Source organism: Salvelinus alpinus, chromosome 3 (assembly GCF_045679555.1).
Source record: "Salvelinus alpinus chromosome 3, SLU_Salpinus.1, whole genome shotgun sequence".
Lineage (NCBI taxonomy): Eukaryota > Metazoa > Chordata > Actinopteri > Salmoniformes > Salmonidae > Salvelinus > Salvelinus alpinus.
In genome coordinates, this window is record NC_092088.1 from 78,156,507 (window position 1) to 78,177,702 (window position 21,196).

At 50.0% G+C, this 21,196-nt stretch overlaps 1 protein-coding gene across 1 annotated transcript in view; it reads right to left on the reverse strand.

Moving 5' to 3' along the window:
* LOC139571394 (fatty acid synthase-like) overlaps positions 1 to 21,196 on the reverse strand; it is a 48,520-nt gene that overhangs the window by 17,870 nt on the left and 9,454 nt on the right. Inside the window, exons 2-21 of the mRNA XM_071394214.1 lie at positions 20,244 to 20,388; positions 18,928 to 19,080; positions 18,537 to 18,710; positions 17,535 to 17,735; positions 17,233 to 17,355; positions 16,046 to 16,161; positions 15,757 to 15,891; positions 15,155 to 15,641; positions 14,745 to 14,932; positions 14,269 to 14,458; positions 14,088 to 14,182; positions 13,787 to 13,921; positions 13,401 to 13,604; positions 3,611 to 3,726; positions 3,141 to 3,316; positions 2,833 to 3,024; positions 1,287 to 1,367; positions 912 to 1,097; positions 555 to 734; positions 270 to 473 (exon numbers count right to left, since the gene is read on the reverse strand). Of these exons, the coding sequence (XP_071250315.1) occupies positions 270 to 473; positions 555 to 734; positions 912 to 1,097; positions 1,287 to 1,367; positions 2,833 to 3,024; positions 3,141 to 3,316; positions 3,611 to 3,726; positions 13,401 to 13,604; positions 13,787 to 13,921; positions 14,088 to 14,182; positions 14,269 to 14,458; positions 14,745 to 14,932; positions 15,155 to 15,641; positions 15,757 to 15,891; positions 16,046 to 16,161; positions 17,233 to 17,355; positions 17,535 to 17,735; positions 18,537 to 18,710; positions 18,928 to 19,080; positions 20,244 to 20,370 (3,463 nt within the window). The 5' untranslated portion in view covers positions 20,371 to 20,388. The remainder of the gene's footprint in view (positions 1 to 269; positions 474 to 554; positions 735 to 911; positions 1,098 to 1,286; positions 1,368 to 2,832; positions 3,025 to 3,140; positions 3,317 to 3,610; positions 3,727 to 13,400; positions 13,605 to 13,786; positions 13,922 to 14,087; positions 14,183 to 14,268; positions 14,459 to 14,744; positions 14,933 to 15,154; positions 15,642 to 15,756; positions 15,892 to 16,045; positions 16,162 to 17,232; positions 17,356 to 17,534; positions 17,736 to 18,536; positions 18,711 to 18,927; positions 19,081 to 20,243; positions 20,389 to 21,196) is intronic.

Below are 21,196 nucleotides of genomic sequence, written 5' to 3' on the forward strand. Positions count from 1 at the left end.
ATAGGTAAGGGCTGTATAGGTAAGGGCTGTATAGGTAAGGGCTGTATAGGTAAGGGCTGTATAGGTAAGGGCTGTATAGGTAGGGGCTGTATAGGTAAGGGCTGTATAGGTAAGGGCTGTATAGGTAAGGGCTGTATAGGTAAGGGCTGTATAGGTAAGGGCTGTATAGGTAAGGGCTGTATAGGTAAGGGCTGTATAGGTAGGGGCTGAAAGTCAAATTATTTTCTCACTGTTGGGATGATAAAGGCAACAGGAAGTAGACATCTTACCTTTGCAGTTCTTTAGTTGGTCTCCTAGTTTGTCATTGGCTGACAGGCATTCTGTCTCCAGGTAGGGAACGAACACAAATTCCTCCAGGGTGGGAGGGCTCTGTTGCTGCTGACGACGCGGCGCTACCGTGGCGTGCAGGCCGCAGATCTGGACTCCACCCGCCACAATGTTGTCAAGGCAACGGCTGACGTGGACGTCCACCGCTGGATGATGGAGAGGGAACAGTCAGAGGAAATAATAAACAGACTTAATATTGAGTCGAGTGTGTGTGTGTTTTTACACACCTTTCTTCCCCTCTGCATAGTCAGTGACCCTCTCCTGGTGGATGTTGGGGTCCACACACACAGAGCGGATCCGCGTGGGCAGGCGAAGGCTGCGTCCTGATAGGCCAACCACGATCATCTGCAGCATGGTGTCCAGGAAGGTCACCCAGTTACCGGTCCACTGCAGCTTCCCACTGTCACCTACATCCAATCACAGACAGGTATAGAGCAAGATCAGAGGGAATCATCCAATGACTGAGGAAAACAACTTCTAGTACTTACTACAACAAACGACCCATCTTAGTAGCCACCCAGTAGGAAGTAAGCCTTCATGAAGAGGTTCACAAAGTGTAAACTTTTCCTCTGACAGACACACACCTGCGTTGTTGGACTCCAGGATGCCCTGGAAGGTCTTGCCGTAGTCGTAACCGCGGAGACGGAGTTCCTTGTAGATGTCATGGGCCGTCAGGCGCAGTTTGGGGTCATTGTCGTCCCCGGCGACAGGCTTACCGATCTGAGAGCGAAATGAGTCCAGAGCAGAGTCCTCCAGAATGCTCACCTTGCCTGCACAGACAGCGAGGAGCATGGGATAAGGTGAGAGACTGTGTGGAGGACCATGGAGAAGGCGTGTATGTAGAGTTCATAGTGACTCTGTGTATACACTAGTTATTACCATGTAACAGAGAATGTAGAAACCATCCTGATTTACATATCAAACATTTATCTTGGATGCTTATAGGAGAGTATACATACCGCTGACAGCCAGGTTGCCGTTCTCAGAGACCTCAAACCGACTGGTGGCGGGCATGAGACGCACCTCCAACTGGACTGAACCTGACAAAGAGAAGACAGAGTAAGAGAGATGAGAGAGAGAGAGAGAGCGCGGGGGGGAGAGAGAGAGAGAGAGAGAGCGCGGGGGGGAGAGAGAGAGAGAGAGAGAGAGCGCGGGGGGCAGAGAGAGAGAGAGAGAGCGCGGGGGGCAGAGAGAGAGAGAGAGAGAGACGCGGGGGGCAGAGAGAGAGAGAGCGCGGGGGGAGAGAGAGAGAGAGCGCGGGGGGAGAGAGAGAGAGAGCGTGGGGGGGAGAGAGAGAGAGAGAGCGCGGGGGGGAGAGAGAGAGAGAGAGAGCGCGGGGGGCAGAGAGAGAGAGAGAGAGAGCGGGGGGGAGAGAGAGAGAGCGCGGGGGGGAGAGAGAGAGAGAGAGCGCGGGGGGGAGAGAGAGAGAGAGAGAGCGCGGGGGGCAGAGAGAGAGAGAGAGAGCGCGGGGGGCAGAGAGAGAGAGAGAGAGAGAGCGGGGGGCAGAGAGAGAGAGAGAGAGCGGGGGGCAGAGAGAGAGAGAGAGAGCGTGGGGAGAGAGAGAGAGAGAGAGCGGGGGGGAGAGAGAGAGAGAGAGAGAGCGCGGGGGGGAGAGAGAGAGAGCGTGGGGGGAGAGAGAGAGAGCGTGGGGGGGAGAGAGAGAGCGTGGGGGGGAGAGAGAGAGAGCGTGGGGGGGAGAGAGAGAGAGCGTGGGGGGAGAGAGAGAGAGCGTGGGGGGAGAGAGAGAGAGCGTGGGGGGAGAGAGAGAGAGCGTGGGGGGAGAGAGAGAGAGCGTGGGGGGAGAGAGAGAGAGCGTGGGGGGAGAGAGAGCGTGGGGGAGAGAGAGAGCGTGGGGGGAGAGAGAGAGAGCGTGGGGGGAGAGAGAGAGCGTGGGGGGAGAGAGAGAGAGCGCGGGGGGAGAGAGAGAGAGCGCGGGGGGAGAGAGAGAGAGCGCGGGGGGAGAGAGAGAGAGCGCGGGGGGAGAGAGAGAGAGCGCGGGGGGAGAGAGAGAGCGCGGGGGGAGAGAGAGAGCGCGGGGGGAGAGAGAGAGCGCGGGGGAGAGAGAGAGCGCGTGGGGGGAGAGAGAGAGCGCGTGGGGGGAGAGAGAGCGCGTGGGGGGGAGAGAGAGAGAGCGTGGGGGGGAGAGAGAGAGAGCATAGGGGGAGAGAGAGAGCATGGGGGAGAGAGAGAGAGAGCATGGGGGAGAGAGAGAGAGCGCGGGGGGAGAGAGAGAGAGCGTGGGGGGAGAGAGAGAGCGCGTGGGGGGGAGAGAGAGAGAGCGTGGGGGGGAGAGAGAGAGAGCATAGGGGGAGAGAGAGAGCATGGGGGAGAGAGAGAGAGAGCATGGGGGAGAGAGAGAGAGAGCATGGGGGAGAGAGAGGGAGCGGGGGAGCGCACATTGAAGGTCAGAAACGAACCACAGCAAAAGATTGACAACCCAAACAGACAACCAGTGATTGAACTCCTCCCCTGCCTTCATCCATCCCTTCTCCATCCCTCTCTCACCAGTCTTGGGTAAGATGGTGGCCCTGTGGATGGTGACGTCCTCGAAGGTGACAGGAGTGGTTTCCATGACAACTCCCAGGCTCCTTACCAGGGTCCTCCAGGCTAGCACCAGATAACCCGTGGCCGGGTACAAGACACGCCCATCGATGCAGTGGCCAATCATATAGTAGTCTGGGGACTCTGGGTTCATGTCTAGGGGGAGAGGAGATCAACTCTGTTATTGTCTGATAGAGTGTGTGTGTGTGTGTGTGTGTGTACGTACAAGTTTGTAAGTGTGTATTCTGTGTCGGTGTATGCATGTCTCTCACCAATGTTATAGATGGTAGCTGAGGTGGATCCTCCAGAACCAGCAGGGAAGTCCTCAGCCTTGGGTACGTCCCAGGTCTGGGTGTGGTCCCACTGCACCAGGGGGGAGATCAGAGGGGTGCCCGCGGGCACCGGGTACTCCACGGGCGGGTACAGCTGCTTACTGTCCACGTTGATCCTGGACACAAAGGAGAGATGCTTGGTATTTAGATATCTGACCCAAGTATAGCTTTCTAGGACTCAAAACTAAACATTTTACATGCATGTTTTGGCTTGTACTATGGACCATCAGAGTTTATGAGAGTAAAATGATGTCAAAGCAAGGTCAGAAGGCCATCTTGCAGTATTGGGACATAGCTGGTGTCTTTATTAAAACAAGAACACCAGATAGCTGAATTAGGTTGACAATAGAATAGCATCAGTTGCATAATGATGACATCAGAGGCATGGCATGTCAGCAGCAGGTACGGACCCGTTCATGTAGACCTTGCCGATGTGAGAGAGGAAGAACTCCAGGTTGTTGGCATGGCCTCTCCTCATCAAGGGCAGGATGGAACATGTGGGCTTCAGGCTGCGCTTCAGGATCGCCTGCAGGGGGAGACAGAGCACGGTTTCACACAGAGTAATGACCACAAAAGCTAGAGTTGAAGTCAGAAGTTTACATACACCTTAGCCAAATACATTTAAAAACTCAGTTTTTCACAATTCCAGACATTTAATCCTAGTAAAAAAATCCCTGTCTTAGGTCAGTTAGGATCACCACTTTATTTTAAGAATGTGAAATGTCAGAATAATAGTATAAATAATGATTTATTTCAGCTTTTATTTCTTTCATCACATTCCCAGTGGGTCAGAAGTTTACATACACTCAATTAGTATTTGGTACCATTGCCTTTAAATTGTTGAACTTGGGTCAAACGTTTTGGGTAGCCTTCCACAAGCTTCCCACAATAAATTCCTCCTGACAGAGCTGGTGTAACTGAGTCAGGTTCGTAGGCCTCCTTGCTCACACACACTTTTTCAGTTCTGCCCACAAATTTTCTATAGGATTGAAGTCAGGTCTTTGTGATGGCCACTCCAATACCTGGACTTTGTTGTCCTTAAGCCATTTTGCAACAGCTTTGGAAGTATGCTTGGGGTCATTGTCCATTTGGAAGACCCATTTGTGACCAAGCTTTAACTTCCTGACTGATGTCTTGAGATGTTGCTTCAATATATGTGCCATCTATTTTGTGAAGTGCACCAGTCCCTCCTGCAGCAAAGCAATCCCACAACATGATGCTGCCACCCCCGTGCTTCACGGTTGGGATGGTGTTCTTCGGCTTGTAAGCATCCTCCTTTTTCCTCCAAACATAACGATGGTCATTATGGCCAAACAGTTCTATTTTTGTTTCATCAGACCAGAGGATATTTCTCAAAAAAGTACAATCTTTGTCCCCATGTGCAGTTGCAAAACGTAGTCTGGCTTTTTTATGGCGGTTTTGGAGCAGTGGCCTCTTCCTTGCTGAGCGGCCTTTCAGGTTATGTCGGTATAGGACTCATTCTACTGTGGATATAGATACTTTTGTACCTGTTTCCTCCAGCATCTTCACAAGGTCCTTTGCTGTTGTTCTGGGATTGATTTGCACTTTTCACACCAAAGTACGTCCATCTCTAGGAGACAGAACGCGTCTCCTTCCTGAGCGGTATGACGGCTGCGTGGTCCCATGGTGTTTATACTTGCATATTATTGTTTGTACAGATGAACGTGGTAGATTTTCCCATGATGTCAAGCAAAGAGGCACTGAGTTTGAAGGTAGGCCTTGAAATACATCCACAAGTACACCTCCAATTGACTCAAATGATGTCAATTAGCCTAGCAGAAGCTTCTAAAGCCATGACATCATTTTCTGGAATTTTCCAAGCTGTTTAAAGGCACAGTCAACTTAGTGTATGTAAACTTCTGACCCACTGGAATTGTGATACAGTGAATTATAAGTGAAATAATCTGTCTGTAAACAATTGTTGGAAAAATTACTTGTCATGCACAAAGTAGATGTCATAACAGACTTGCCAAAACTATAGTTTGTTAACAAGAAAGTTGTGGAGTGGTTGAAAAACAAGTTTTAATGACTCCAACCTAAATGTATGTAGACTTCCGACTTCAACTGTAAGTATGTGCATCCATTTTTGTCAGGTGTGTGTGTGTGTGTGTTTCTGAGAGGAGAAAATGGTCATATTGTGACACTGTGTATTCGCAGCAGTAGTGAATGAGTGGAGCCATCTCCTCCTGTGTGTGTCTATATAGCGTGTACACAAACCTGCAGCAGAGCGTGTGGTGCTGTCTATATAGCGTGTACACAAACCTGCAGCAGAGAGTGTGGTGCTGTCTATATAGCGTGTACACAAACCTGCAGCAGAGCGTGTGGTGCTGTCTATATAGTGTGTAGGCTAACCTGCAGCAGAGCGTGTAGTGCTGTCTATATAGTGTGTAGTCTAACCAGCAGCAGAGCGTGTGGTGCTGTCTATATAGTGTGTAGTCTAACCTGCAGCAGAGCGTGTGGTGCTGTCTATATAGCGTGTAGTCTAACCTGCAGCAGAGCGTGTGGTGCTGTCTATATAGCGTATACACAAACCTGCAGCAGAGCGTGTGGTGCTGTCTATATAGTGTGTAGTCTAACCTGCAGCAGAGCGTATGGTGCTGTCTATATAGTATGTAGTCTAACCTGCAGCAGAGCGTGTGGTGCTGTCTATATAGTGTGTAGTCTAACCTGCAGCAGAGCGTGTGGTGCTGTCTATATAGTGTGTAGTCTAACCTGCAGCAGAGCGTGTGGTGCTGTCTATATAGTGTGTAGGCTAACCTGCAGCAGAGCGTGTGGTGCTGTCTATATAGTGTGTAGTCTAACCTGCAGCAGAGCGTGTGGTGCTGTCTATATAGTGTGTAGCCTAACCTGCAGCAGAGCGTGTAGTGCTGTCTATATAGTGTGTAGTCTAACCTGCAGCAGAGCGTGTGGTGCTGTCTATATAGTGTGTAGTCTAACCTGCAGCAGAGCGTGTGGTGCTGTCTATATAGTGTGTAGTCTAACCTGCAGCAGAGCGTATGGTGCTGTCTATATAGTGTGTAGTCTAACCTGCAGCAGAGCGTGTGGTGCTGTCTATATAGTGTGTAGTCTAACCTGCAGCAGAGCGTGTGGTGCTGTCTATATAGTGTGTAGTCTAACCTGCAGCAGAGCGTGTAGTACTGTCTATATAGTGTGTAGTCTAACCTGCAGCAGAGCGTGTAGTGCTGTCTATGTAGTGTGTAGGCTAACCTGCAGCAGAGCGTGTAGTGCTGTCTATATAGTGTGTAGTCTAACCTGCAGCAGAGCGTGTGGTGCTGTCTATATAGTGTGTAGTCTAACCTGCAGCAGAGCGTGTGGTGCTGTCTATATAGTGTGTAGTCTAACCTGCAGCAGAGCGTGTGGTGCTGTCTATATAGTGTGTAGTCTAACCTGCAGTAGAGCGTGTGGTGCTGTCTATATAGTGTGTAGTCTAACCTGCAGCAGAGCGTGTGGTGCTGTCTATATAGCGTGTAGTCTAACCTGCAGCAGAGCGTGTGGTGCTGTCTATATAGCGTGTACACAAACCTGCAGCAGAGCGTGTGGTGCTGTCTATATAGTGTGTAGTCTAACCTGCAGCAGAGCGTATGGTGCTGTCTATATAGTGTGTAGTCTAACCTGCAGCAGAGCGTGTGGTGCTGTCTATATAGTGTGTAGTCTAACCTGCAGCAGAGCGTATGGTGCTGTCTATATAGTGTGTAGTCTAACCTGCAGCAGAGCGTGTGGTGCTGTCTATATAGTGTGTAGGCTAACCTGCAGCAGAGCGTGTGGTGCTGTCTATATAGTGTGTAGTCTAACCTGCAGCAGAGCGTGTGGTGCTGTCTATATAGTGTGTAGGCTAACCTGCAGCAGAGCGTGTGGTGCTGTCTATAGTGTGTAGTCTAACCTGCAGCAGAGCGTGTGGTGATGTCTATATAGTGTGTAGCCTAACCTGCAGCAGAGCGTGTAGTGCTGTCTATATAGTGTGTAGTCTAACCTGCAGCAGAGCGTGTGGTGCTGTCTATATAGTGTGTAGTCTAACCTGCAGCAGAGCGTGTGGTGCTGTCTATATAGTGTGTAGTCTAACCTGCAGCAGAGCGTATGGTGCTGTCTATATAGTGTGTAGTCTAACCTGCAGCAGAGCGTGTGGTGCTGTCTATATAGTGTGTAGTCTAACCTGCAGCAGAGCGTGTGGTGCTGTCTATATAGTGTGTAGTCTAACCTGCAGCAGAGCGTGTGGTGCTGTCTATATAGTGTGTAGTCTAACCTGCAGCAGAGCGTGTGGTGCTGTCTATATAGTGTGTAGTCTAACCTGCAGCAGAGCGTGTGGTGCTGTCTATATAGTGTGTAGTCTAACCTGCAGCAGAGCGTGTGGTGCTGTCTATATAGTGTGTAGTCTAACCTGCAGCAGAGCGTGTAGTACTGTCTATATAGTGTGTAGTCTAACCTGCAGCAGAGCGTGTAGTGCTGTCTATGTAGTGTGTAGGCTAACCTGCAGCAGAGCGTGTAGTGCTGTCTATATAGTGTGTAGTCTAACCTGCAGCAGAGCGTGTGGTGCTGTCTATATAGTGTGTAGTCTAACCTGCAGCAGAGCGTGTGGTGCTGTCTATATAGTGTGTAGTCTAACCTGCAGCAGAGCGTGTGGTGCTGTCTATATAGTGTGTAGGCTAACCTGCAGCAGAGCGTGTGGTGCTGTCTATATAGTGTGTAGTCTAACCTGCAGTAGAGCGTGTGGTGCTGTCTATATAGTGTGTAGTCTAACCTGCAGCAGAGCGTGTGGTGCTGTCTATATAGTGTGTAGTCTAACCTGCAGCAGAGCGTGTGGTGCTGTCTATATAGCGTGTACACAAACCTGCAGCAGAGCGTGTGGTGCTGTCTATATAGTGTGTAGTCTAACCTGCAGCAGAGCGTATGGTGCTGTCTATATAGTGTGTAGTCTAACCTGCAGCAGAGCGTGTGGTGCTGTCTATATAGTGTGTAGTCTAACCTGCAGCAGAGCGTGTGGTGCTGTCTATATAGTGTGTAGTCTAACCTGCAGCAGAGCGTGTGGTGCTGTCTATATAGTGTGTAGGCTAACCTGCAGCAGAGCGTGTGGTGCTGTCTATATAGTGTGTAGTCTAACCTGCAGCAGAGCATGTGGTGCTGTCTATATAGTGTGTAGCCTAACCTGCAGCAGAGCGTGTAGTGCTGTCTATATAGTGTGTAGTCTAACCTGCAGCAGAGCGTGTGGTGCTGTCTATATAGTGTGTAGTCTAACCTGCAGCAGAGCGTGTGGTGCTGTCTATATAGTGTGTAGTCTAACCTGCAGCAGAGCGTATGGTGCTGTCTATATAGTGTGTAGTCTAACCTGCAGCAGAGCGTGTGGTGCTGTCTATATAGTGTGTAGTCTAACCTGCAGCAGAGCGTGTGGTGCTGTCTATATAGTGTGTAGTCTAACCTGCAGCAGAGCGTGTGGTGCTGTCTATATAGTGTGTAGTCTAACCTGCAGCAGAGCGTGTGGTGCTGTCTATATAGTGTGTAGTCTAACCTGCAGCAGAGCGTGTGGTGCTGTCTATATAGTGTGTAGTCTAACCTGCAGCAGAGCGTGTGGTGCTGTCTATATAGTGTGTAGTCTAACCTGCAGCAGAGCGTGTAGTGCTGTCTATATAGTGTGTAGTCTAACCTGCAGCAGAGCGTGTAGTGCTGTCTATGTAGTGTGTAGGCTAACCTGCAGCAGAGCGTGTAGTGCTGTCTATATAGTGTGTAGTCTAACCTGCAGCAGAGCGTGTGGTGCTGTCTATATAGTGTGTAGTCTAACCTGCAGCAGAGCGTGTGGTGCTGTCTATATAGTGTGTAGTCTAACCTGCAGCAGAGCGTGTGGTGCTGTCTATATAGTGTGTAGGCTAACCTGCAGCAGAGCGTGTGATGCTGTCTATATAGTGTGTAGTCTAACCTGCAGTAGAGCGTGTGGTGCTGTCTATATAGTGTGTAGTCTAACCTGCAGCAGAGAGTGTGGTGCTGTCTATATAGTGTGTAGTCTAAACTGCAGCAGAGCGTGTGGTGCTGTCTATATAGTGTGTAGGCTAACCTGCAGTAGAGCGTGTGGTGCTGTCTATATAGTGTGTAGTCTAACCTGCAGCAGAGCGTGTGGTGCTGTCTATATAGTGTGTAGTCTAACCTGCAGCAGAGCGTGTGGTGCTGTCTATATAGTGTGTAGTCTAACCTGCAGCAGAGCGTGTAGTGCTGTCTATATAGTGTGTAGTCTAACCTGCAGCAGAGCGTGTGGTGCTGTCTATATAGTGTGTAGTCTAACCAGCAGCAGAGCGTGTGGTGCTGTCTATATAGTGTGTAGTCTAACCTGCAGCAGAGCGTGTGGTGCTGTCTATATAGTGTGTAGTCTAACCTGCAGCAGAGCGTGTGGTGCTGTCTATATAGCGTATACACAAACCTGCAGCAGAGCGTGTGGTGCTGTCTATATAGTGTGTAGTCTAACCTGCAGCAGAGCGTATGGTGCTGTCTATATAGTGTGTAGTCTAACCTGCAGCAGAGCGTGTGGTGCTGTCTATATAGTGTGTAGTCTAACCTGCAGCAGAGCGTGTGGTGCTGTCTATATAGTGTGTAGTCTAACCTGCAGCAGAGCGTGTGGTGCTGTCTATATAGTGTGTAGGCTAACCTGCAGCAGAGCGTGTGGTGCTGTCTATATAGTGTGTAGTCTAACCTGCAGCAGAGCGTGTGGTGCTGTCTATATAGTGTGTAGCCTAACCTGCAGCAGAGCGTGTAGTGCTGTCTATATAGTGTGTAGTCTAACCTGCAGCAGAGCGTGTGGTCCTGTCTATATAGTGTGTAGTCTAACCTGCAGCAGAGCGTGTGGTGCTGTCTATATAGTGTGTAGTCTAACCTGCAGCAGAGCGTATGGTGCTGTCTATATAGTGTGTAGTCTAACCTGCAGCAGAGCGTGTGGTGCTGTCTATATAGTGTGTAGTCTAACCTGCAGCAGAGCGTGTGGTGCTGTCTATATAGTGTGTAGTCTAACCTGCAGCAGAGCGTGTGGTGCTGTCTATATAGTGTGTAGTCTAACCTGCAGCAGAGCGTGTGGTGCTGTCTATATAGTGTGTAGTCTAACCTGCAGCAGAGCGTGTGGTGCTGTCTATATAGTGTGTAGTCTAACCTGCAGCAGAGCGTGTGGTGCTGTCTATATAGTGTGTAGTCTAACCTGCAGCAGAGCGTGTAGTACTGTCTATATAGTGTGTAGTCTAACCTGCAGCAGAGCGTGTAGTGCTGTCTATGTAGTGTGTAGGCTAACCTGCAGCAGAGCGTGTAGTGCTGTCTATATAGTGTGTAGTCTAACCTGCAGCAGAGCGTGTGGTGCTGTCTATATAGTGTGTAGTCTAACCTGCAGCAGAGCGTGTGGTGCTGTCTATATAGTGTGTAGTCTAACCTGCAGCAGAGCGTGTGGTGCTGTCTATATAGTGTGTAGGCTAACCTGCAGCAGAGCGTGTGGTGCTGTCTATATAGTGTGTAGTCTAACCTGCAGTAGAGCGTGTGGTGCTGTCTATATAGTGTGTAGTCTAACCTGCAGCAGAGCGTGTGGTGCTGTCTATATAGCGTGTAGTCTAACCTGCAGCAGAGCGTGTGGTGCTGTCTATATAGCGTGTACACAAACCTGCAGCAGAGCGTGTGGTGCTGTCTATATAGTGTGTAGTCTAACCTGCAGCAGAGCGTATGGTGCTGTCTATATAGTGTGTAGTCTAACCTGCAGCAGAGCGTGTGGTGCTGTCTATATAGTGTGTAGTCTAACCTGCAGCAGAGCGTGTGGTGCTGTCTATATAGTGTGTAGTCTAACCTGCAGCAGAGCGTGTGGTGCTGTCTATATAGTGTGTAGGCTAACCTGCAGCAGAGCGTGTGGTGCTGTCTATATAGTGTGTAGTCTAACCTGCAGCAGAGCATGTGGTGCTGTCTATATAGTGTGTAGTCTAACCTGCAGCAGAGCGTGTGGTGCTGTCTATATAGTGTGTAGTCTAACCTGCAGCAGAGCGTATGGTGCTGTCTATATAGTGTGTAGTCTAACCTGCAGCAGAGCGTGTGGTGCTGTCTATATAGTGTGTAGTCTAACCTGCAGCAGAGCGTGTGGTGCTGTCTATATAGTGTGTAGTCTAACCTGCAGCAGAGCGTGTGGTGCTGTCTATATAGTGTGTAGTCTAACCTGCAGCAGAGCGTGTGGTGCTGTCTATATAGTGTGTAGTCTAACCTGCAGCAGAGCGTGTGGTGCTGTCTATATAGTGTGTAGTCTAACCTGCAGCAGAGCGTGTGGTGCTGTCTATATAGTGTGTAGTCTAACCTGCAGCAGAGCGTGTAGTGCTGTCTATATAGTGTGTAGTCTAACCTGCAGCAGAGCGTGTAGTGCTGTCTATGTAGTGTGTAGGCTAACCTGCAGCAGAGCGTGTAGTGCTGTCTATATAGTGTGTAGTCTAACCTGCAGCAGAGCGTGTGGTGCTGTCTATATAGTGTGTAGTCTAACCTGCAGCAGAGCGTGTGGTGCTGTCTATATAGTGTGTAGTCTAACCTGCAGCAGAGCGTGTGGTGCTGTCTATATAGTGTGTAGGCTAACCTGCAGCAGAGCGTGTGATGCTGTCTATATAGTGTGTAGTCTAACCTGCAGTAGAGCGTGTGGTGCTGTCTATATAGTGTGTAGTCTAACCTGCAGCAGAGAGTGTGGTGCTGTCTATATAGTGTGTAATCTAAACTGCAGCAGAGCGTGTGGTGCTGTCTATATAGTGTGTAGGCTAACCTGCAGTAGAGCGTGTGGTGCTGTCTATATAGTGTGTAGTCTAACCTGCAGCAGAGCGTGTGGTGCTGTCTATATAGTGTGTAGTCTAACCTGCAGCAGAGCGTGTGGTGCTGTCTATATAGTGTGTAGTCTAACCTGCAGCAGAGCGTGTAGTGCTGTCTATATAGTGTGTAGTCTAACCTGCAGCAGAGCGTGTGGTGCTGTCTATATAGTGTGTAGTCTAACCTGCAGCAGAGCGTGTGGTGCTGTCTATATAGTGTGTAGTCTAACCTGCAGCAGAGCGTGTAGTGCTGTCTATATAGTGTGTAGTCTAACCTGCAGCAGAGCGTGTAGTGCTGTCTATATAGTGTGTAGTCTAACCTGCAGCAGAGCGTGTGGTGCTGTCTATATAGTGTGTAGTCTAACCTGCAGCAGAGCGTGTGGTGCTGTCTATATAGTGTGTAGTCTAACCTGCAGCAGAGCGTGTGGTGCTGTCTATATAGTGTGTAGGCTAACCTGCAGCAGAGCGTGTGGTGCTGTCTATATAGTGTGTAGGCTAACCTGCAGCAGAGCGTGTGGTGCTGTCTATATAGTGTGTAGTCTAACCTGCAGCAGAGCGTGTGGTGCTGTCTATATAGTGTGTAGTCTAACCTGCAGCAGAGCGTGAGTGCTGTCTATATAGTGTGTAGTCTAACCTGCAGCAGAGCGTGTGGTGCTGTCTATATAGTGTGTAGTCTAACCTGCAGCAGAGCGTGTAGTGCTGTCTATATAGTGTGTAGTCTAACCTGCAGCAGAGCGTGTGGTGCTGTCTATATAGTGTGTAGTCTAACCTGCAGCAGAGCGTGTGGTGCTGTCTATATAGTGTGTAGTCTAACCTGCAGCAGAGCGTGTGGTGCTGTCTATATAGTGTGTAGTCTAACCTGCAGCAGAGCGTGTGGTGCTGTCTATATAGTGTGTAGTCTAACCTGCAGCAGAGCGTGTGGTGCTGTCTATATAGTGTGTAGTCTAACCTGCAGCAGAGCGTGTGGTGCTGTCTATATAGTGTGTAGTCTAACCTGCAGCAGAGCGTGTGGTGCTGTCTATATAGTGTGTAGTCTAACCTGCAGCAGAGCGTGTGGTGCTGTCTATATAGTGTGTAGTCTAACCTGCAGCAGAGCGTGTAGTGCTGTCTATATAGTGTGTAGGCTAACCTGCAGCAGAGCGTGTGGTGCTGTCTATATAGTGTGTAGTCTAACCTGCAGCAGAGCGTGTGGTGCTGTCTATATAGTGTGTAGGCTAACCTGCAGCAGAGCGTGTGGTGCTGTCTATGTAGTGTGTAGGCTAACCTGCAGCAGAGCGTGTGGTGCTGTCTATATAGTGTGTAGTCTAACCTGCAGCAGAGCGTGTAGTGCTGTCTATATAGTGTGTAGGCTAACCTGCAGCAGAGCGTGTGGTGCTGTCTATATAGTGTGTAGTCTAACCTGCAGCAGAGCGTGTGGTGCTATCTCCACAACCACAGCGTTATCAGGCACCAGGCTCAGGCCCTCCTGGAAGAGGACAGGGCTGACCAGGTTATTACAATGGTACTCTGCTGAGGAGTACAGAGCCAGCGGGCTATCCCAGTCCTTCTGGGGGATAGATGTACTGATCCACCTGGCAGACCTCAGCTTAGGCTCCTTGATCACCTACAAAGGGGGAGGAGAGAGAGAGGAAGAGAGAGAGAGCGAAAAGTAAGTTAATTTGGCAGATGTCTTGAAATTAAATGATTTTCTAGTGTATAGGAATTTTTCCGTTCCTGAAGGTAGTTTAGATTCTCCTCCTGAAATGACAGTTAAAAGCCCAAACCGTTTGACACATGTCATCTTACCCTCTTGAGAGCAGCCAGCAGGGCGGGAGCGATGGAGGCCATGTAGTAAGAATGGAAGGCTACACCAGCACTACGAACCTCCTTGGCAAACACACCACTCTCCTTCAGCTCTGATACAAACCGACTCACTGCCTCCTGCATACAGAAAGCAGGTGCACAGTGCCAGTTTCAGGCGGATGGTTTTCACAGACAAAAATGTAGGTTACAGACAGAATTGGTCTCAACAGTATAAAAGGATCTTTGACAATGTATAACGCTAATGATAGATACAACTGCATGGATTTGGACCAAAATGTGTTACCGCAGGGCCAGAGATGGTGACGGTGTCTTCAGCGTTGTGACAGGCTGGAACCACACCCTGGGGACATTGTGCCTTACACTCTGCCCAGGTCAGACCTGAAGAAGAGAGAGCGAGTTAGAGGCAACCCAACTGAACTCAATTCAAAACACATATACACGAGCACACACACACAGGTCCTTACCGACTGCAGCCATGCCACCAGGGGGCAGGTTAGCTTCGTTAATGGACCTCCCTCTCCAGTATGCTGCCAGGATAGCCTCACTGTGACTGAGGGATCCGTCGGCATAGCCACAGGCCAGCTCTCCCACACTGTGGCCCACAATGCCGTCTGGCTGCAGACCCAGCTTCTGGAGCAGGTCAATCTGGGCGATCTGAGAGGGGGACAGACAGACAGGGGTTATCTTTAGGAACCTAGTACAACACCTTGATATGTAAGAGGCATTGTGTGGTCTTTGGAGGAGAATACAGTCCTATGTCCATAGCCTTTTGGTTTCAGTGCCATTTCCGCAGGGCCAGAGATGGTGACGGTGTCTTCAGCGTTGTGACAGGCTGGAACCACACCCTGGGGACATTGTGCCTTACACTCTGCCCACACATTTCCCCCCTCTTAGTTAAAATGGTGATCTGCTCTTAGTTAAGAGGACTGCACCAGCGTACCTGTATGGCAGCGAGGCCTACGAAGGCTTGGATGGTGTCCTCGAAGGTGCTCTCATCAGCCTCCATGAGCAGACTGGACACACACATCCCCGTGTCCTTCAATGCTAAGTCCGAACGCAAGATGGACTCCCGGAACTCTGGCAGCTGCATCAGACTGCGGCCCATCCCACCCCACTGGGTGCCCATACCTGAGATATACACAACACACACGCACCTCTAAACGTCTTTGCTTTCATCACTCAAGGTAGAAGTTGCCCTTAACCACAGATACAGGAACACACTACCCTGCCCCCAACCCTAACACAAACACCAACCATTAGGCTGGGGATTGAATAAATGCTACATCTGACCCTGTAGCAGTGGTTAGAGGTAACTTCTCATTTCCTCTCCTACCCAGTCCTCTCTCTTACCTGAGCAGACGTACCACAGTGGTCTGGGCGTGGCCTCAGTCTTCTGCACCTCTGTGACATCATCCTTGGAGCCAATCAGAGCATAGCCCCTGTAGGGCATCCCCGCTGTGGGCACCCCAGACACCTCGTTCAGCAGACACAGGAAGTTGTCATTGTCCGAGTGTTCCTTCCCCTTGCTGAGGAGGGTGGAGACAGCCTCCTCTGTGCGCCCGCAGGCCTGAAGGAGCCTGGGTACTGGAGAGGACTCAGAGGCGATCTTGGGGGGAGCTTTGACGTTTTTTGGGGTGTCAAAACCAGGGGGGCGGAGGATCACGTGAACGTTGGAGCCTCCAAATCCAAAGGAGTTGATCCCAACGATGCCGCCGCGGACTGGTATGGGCTCGTTGACGACGCGGAGGCGGCCGTCACTAAGGGCAGGGATGTCGGTGTTGGGGCTGTTGTAGTGGATGTTGGGAGCCCACACACCTCGCTCCAGAGACAACACGACCTGGAGGGTGAGAGAGAGACAAGTCTTAGTGTTGGGCTTGGCCAAAAGCCTGCACATATTGTGACTTTGTACACGACAACAGGTGTTCTAGAGGTTAACCCAGACCAGTTCTCACCTTGGCCAGAGCAGACAGGCCAGAGGCGGGCTCTGGGTGGCCCATGTTGGACTTGGTGGACCCAATGAGCAGCGGGTCACGCTTTGATTGACAGAACACACTGACAATCCCATTCACTTCCTGTGGGTCGCCGACCTGGAAGGAGAATGGACTGAGGTCACCAGGGGAACCAGATGTATCAGGGGGGAGGAATGGGATAGAACACCGTCCACAGAACATTCTGGAAAATGACGTTATTGGTGTGGTGGTGACATGATCCAACAACAATGAATCAAGTGTGTGTGTTCACCTTGGTCCCGGTGCCGTGGGCCTCTATGTACTCCACCTGGTCAGGTGTGATGTTGACCTCCTGGTAGAGAGAACGTACCAGCCGCTGCTGCATCTCACCTGAAGGGAACGTCACACCTGGGACAAACACCTCAATCAATGAATTGGTATTTTCTGTAGCCATTCATAGAGAACTGTTATGTAATGTTGTATTACAAATGTCACCTACATGGCTAAGAGCGGTGTAGGGATAGGTTGCCCCTGATCTCGGGTCAGTTTTGCATTTTCCGCACTAATGGTAAAGGCTTGAGGGAGGGGAAGCTGATCCTAGATCTGTACCTGGGAGAAACATCACCCCGGAGGAGAACTGTGGCACTTCATGGGGCCGGCCAGGCTTCAAAATACGGCAGGCCAGTATGTTGTGACTGGATCACCAGTCTGGGAGTGTGTTTACTGTTGTGTGTGACAGGCAGACAGACTTGGCAGAGCAGAGGGAGGGCGGCATGGGGGCGAAGTGTGGTATGGAATATCTTAAAAAGCTGACCAGCCACTAGTGGTATCCAGAAGCTGTCAGGTATGTGTTCCTGTGTCACACGCCAGAGAATGTGTCCAGCTCTTCAGCCAGCAGCACTAAGGCCAGCAGCACTAAGTGTGTGAGGAATGACTGGGAATCTCTATTACACTCCCCACATCAGTCCATCTGTACTTCAAAGAGTTGGACCTGGCACTTCCTGGGTGCTAACTAGATTACACCACAGATAACAGGGGAGTTACACTGGGTCATCAGGAAAACAGTGGGTGGGTCAGTGAGGCTTCACAACCCATTGGAAAATAGACCAAAAGGGATTATGGGAAATGCAACAGAGGCCAAGGGAATTGTGTTTCTCCACAAAAATAATGTTTCTACTGGGTTACTGCTTGGCATTTACAGTACAAGGCACACACGTTGGTGTGAAAATTGTTGTGAAAATTATATGTAACCTACCAGAGAGTTAGGCAGAAATATGACAATGTAGCTTATAATATTAAAACCCTTTTAGATCTGGGAGAAGTTTTAAGAGATGTGCTAGAGGTGCATATAAGACAGAAACCATGCTAGGTTTGAGAATTCTTCCTCTCGGTGCCTTGGGGATAGTGACTAGGTGCAGGGTTTCATTCCAGACTGGGCAGGTACCCTCAGTGGTGTGTTACAATGAGACGTTCTCTCACCCTGCTCCTTGTATCCGTCAGTGTTGTTACCAGCGTTGAGTACCGTGGCGTATACCCTCTTAGCCATGGAGCGTCTGGTCAAAAGCACCGCCACCGCAGCCTCTGAACGACAGTACCCGTTTCCTGGGGGAACACATAGAGGAGCGCACCAGGAAGTAATGTTAGTGTGCTTTCAGGGCCAAACCAGGAAATAGTGCTGCTGTATGTGGGTGTGCTTTCAGCATGAGAAGCATTTTATCTCCAACATTTAATGCTGCACATTGCTCCATTCTGAACACAACCCAGGTCTCTCACCCTCTTACCTGAGGAGTCGAAGGACTTGCAGGTTCCGTCCGGACTGAGCATGCCCAGCTTCATGAACTGCACCGAGGTGTTTGGCTTGAGCAGCAGGTTGACCCCTCCTACCAGGGCGGAGTCACAGTGTCCGTGGCGAATGGCATTGAAGGCGTTCTCCAAAGCCAATAGGCTGGAGGAGCAGGCAGTGTCGATTGCTGTGCTAGGGCCTGGAGGGACAGAGAGATGGTAAGAGAGGGAGAGAGAGAAGGGACAGAGAGATGGTGAGAGAGAGGGACAGAGAGATGGTGAGAGAGAGAGGGACAGAGAGATGGTAAGAGAGAGAGGGGGACAGAGAGATGGTAAGAGAGAGAGATGGTGAGAGAGGGACAGAGAGGAGGAGAGAAAGAGAGGGACAGAGAGATGGTAAGAGAGGAGGAGAGAGAGAGATGAGACAAAGGAGAACGTTCAGTTAAGGATAGGGATAATTTTTTTATTTCATTTTTTTTTTTTTTACCCCCTTTTTCGTGGTATCCAATTGTTAGTAGTTACTATCTTGTCTCAGCACTACAACTCCCATACGGGCTCGGGAGAGACGAAGGTCGAAAGCCATGCGTCCTCCGAAACACAACCCAACCAAGCCGCACTGCTTCTTAACACATCCATCCCGGAAGCCAGCTGTCCCTCTCTCTCTCACCAATGTGTCGGAGGAAACACCGTGCACCTGGCGACCTGGTTAGCGTGCACTGCGCCCGGCCCGCCACAGGAGCAGCTAGAGTGCGATGAGACAAGGATATCCCTACCGGCCAAACCCTCCCTAACCCGGACGACGCTAGGCCAATTGTGCGTTGCCCCACGGACCTCCCGGTCGCGGCCGGCTGCGACAGAGCCTGGGCGCGAACACAGAGTCTCTGGTGGCACAGCAGTGCCCTAGACCACAGCGCCACCCGGGAGGCCCTGACAGATTAACTTTTTGATGACAGCTGATACCATAAGAGCTTAAGAGAAGCCACAGCCGTGCTAGGTCATACCGTTGAAGTCAAAGAAGTAGGACAGACGGTTTGCAAACATGGCACGCTGGCAGCCCGTCATGCTGTATCCTAGCAACTCCTCGGGGTCTCTGCTGAAGGCCTCGCCCGCCTCCGAGCCGCTCACCCCAATGTAAACACCTGTCCTGCTGCCACGCAGCTCTGTCGGGTTCAGACCTGTACACACACATTAAACAAACTAATCTCACACACAGGTCTATGACCGTTTAAACATGTGGATAATTTAATCTATGGACGACAGGAAGAGCAGCTGTTGTGATAGCTGTTACTAACAGGGATCCAAATAAACAAATACATTTTATTTGGAAAACTTTGTAAAGAGATACAGTAAAATGTATCTATACACATCTACTCATCCCTCTCCACTCCTCACCTCCGTCTACAATGGCTTCGTAGGCAATCTCCAGCATGAGGCGAAGCTGGGGGTCCATGGTGTGGGCCTGTTTGGGATGGACCCCGAAGAACGCAGCATCGAACCGGCTGATGTCCTTCAGCTTGCCGTTCCTCTTGGGAAGACCATACAGACCTAGGAATGAATGGGAACGGCACATGGAGCATTAAGGGATAAATAACAGTATCACCGGCTGTCCCAGTCAGCATGTTCTACCTGTAGTCACTGACTGGATCATCTGAACAGATTCATGGGACATGAATGTAATAGTGAATGAATGAATTAATGTCATAGCTTCACACACACATCTAAAGCAGGACCGTTCATTCCTCTCAGTATTTCTATGCAGCATACAAGGCCCTTTCCTCCCTTCTTTCCCTCCTCTCCTGTGGTGTGTGGTCTTAGGGCTGAGGTGCCATCAGCCCAGGGCCTTTTTGCACATGAATGCGAGCTTTAGCTGGTTGCCAGGCACTGACTGATGAGAGGTGCTATTCACAGAGAGGAAAGAGAGGAGGAGAGAGACAGATCAAGCAAGCGAGGGAGTGAGAGAGAGCGAGAGAGAGACGGCTACGGAGGTGAGACGGGGCTAAGAAGAAAAAGATGGGGAGAAAGGCAGAACAAGAGAGAGGAAATAAAGAGGGAGTGAATTAGGCAGAGGAGAAATAGCGAGAGAGAGAGAGATAGAGAGAGAGAGAATCTAAGCAAGCCAAGCCACAAAGGAGAAGCAGTGCCAACAGCCCAGCCAGGTGGTGAAAAGCAACGGCAGCAGAGCAGACAGACACAAAACTCCTTCAGAGACTACAGAGCAACTCTCTCAGTCTCACACATCAAAGGCTCATCTTACAGCTAATGGCCACCAGCGCTAGCCAGGGTTCATTTGTGTTCATGTGGGTTACTTCATGTGGGTAGTGGGTGCTGGGCACTGACTGAATGGACCAGTAAAGCCTGTGGAGGAAGCATTCAACATTCTACTCATTGAACTGCCGACATTGATGGTGATGCAAAGTACAGCTAACCAGGTCTTTGATCAGAATGTTCTTCTAGGGAAGCGAAGTATTTCCTGTCATGTGGTTGATGCAACATCCATGACTAGGCAGTACACCCACATCATGATACAACAAGCTACTCATCAGTTTACAGAGCAGAACACTGGGATGCAAGGTAGCTTGTGTGTCAGGTTTTCAAAACTTGTTGGGAGTCCTTTCAGAGTTCAAAGGATTTTGAAATAAACAACAGCAACAAGTCTGATGTTCGTGGGTCATAATAGTCCAGGTCATGGAAAGGTCACAGGGGCTCACCTGGCTTCCACCGTCGGTCATCTTCTGTTACCATGTCAACCCCATTGAAGAGGTTCTCCCAGAATTCCTCCAGGTTGTCCGACTCAGGAAGCCGGCCCGATATCCCTGCTACAACAATCTCCTCCATCCTGGGAAGGAAGGGTTACTGTGGGAGAGAGAGAGAGAGAGTTAGAAGTAGGGTTGACAAGGTACCAGGTATCCAGTTGCCTTATTGCCTGGGGCAAGTGAACGGAGCTGTCGAACAAGTTGAGCCTACCTCCAGTAGCCTAAAACTGATCTTTCGGGTTCCTCCCGTTTAAAGTGAAGACAGGAGAGTTGAGCCTGCTCTAAGAATGTATTTTACTGATGACAAACAAAATATAAAAGAATTCCAATAGTGATCTTTCTGATTCCTTGTCTATGTCTAAGTGAAACGCAGGCAATACATGCAACTTCTGCAGGTAAATAGCTAATTAACACCAAGGCAACCAAAAACAGAAAAAAATGCTCCTGACTTGCCCGATGGGAAAGTGCTTTTAATGTGTGGCTCCCGAGTGGCGCTACAGTCTAAGGCACTGCATCTCAGTCCTAGAGGCGTCACTACAGAACCTGGTTTGATTCGAGTCCCATACGGCGGCGCACAATTGGCCCAGCGTCGTCCAGGTTAGGGTTTGGCCATCATCGTAAATAAGAATGTGTTCTTAACCGACTTGTCTAGTTAAATAAAGGTCAAATAAAACAATTGGCTGCTGTGAATGCAGTATCTTATCACAACACCAGATGATTGGCTGTGTGTGTGTGTGTGTGTGTGTGTGTGTGTGTGTGTGTGTGTGTGTCAGTCCACTGACGCATATCTACCTTCCCCTGATAACTCTACAAAATAAAATGAGAATGGAACAGAGAGTCCCCTTCCTTCCACAGCGTCCCATTTAACGTAACGGTCGATTCCACACCAGCAGGAACGGAAAATATTT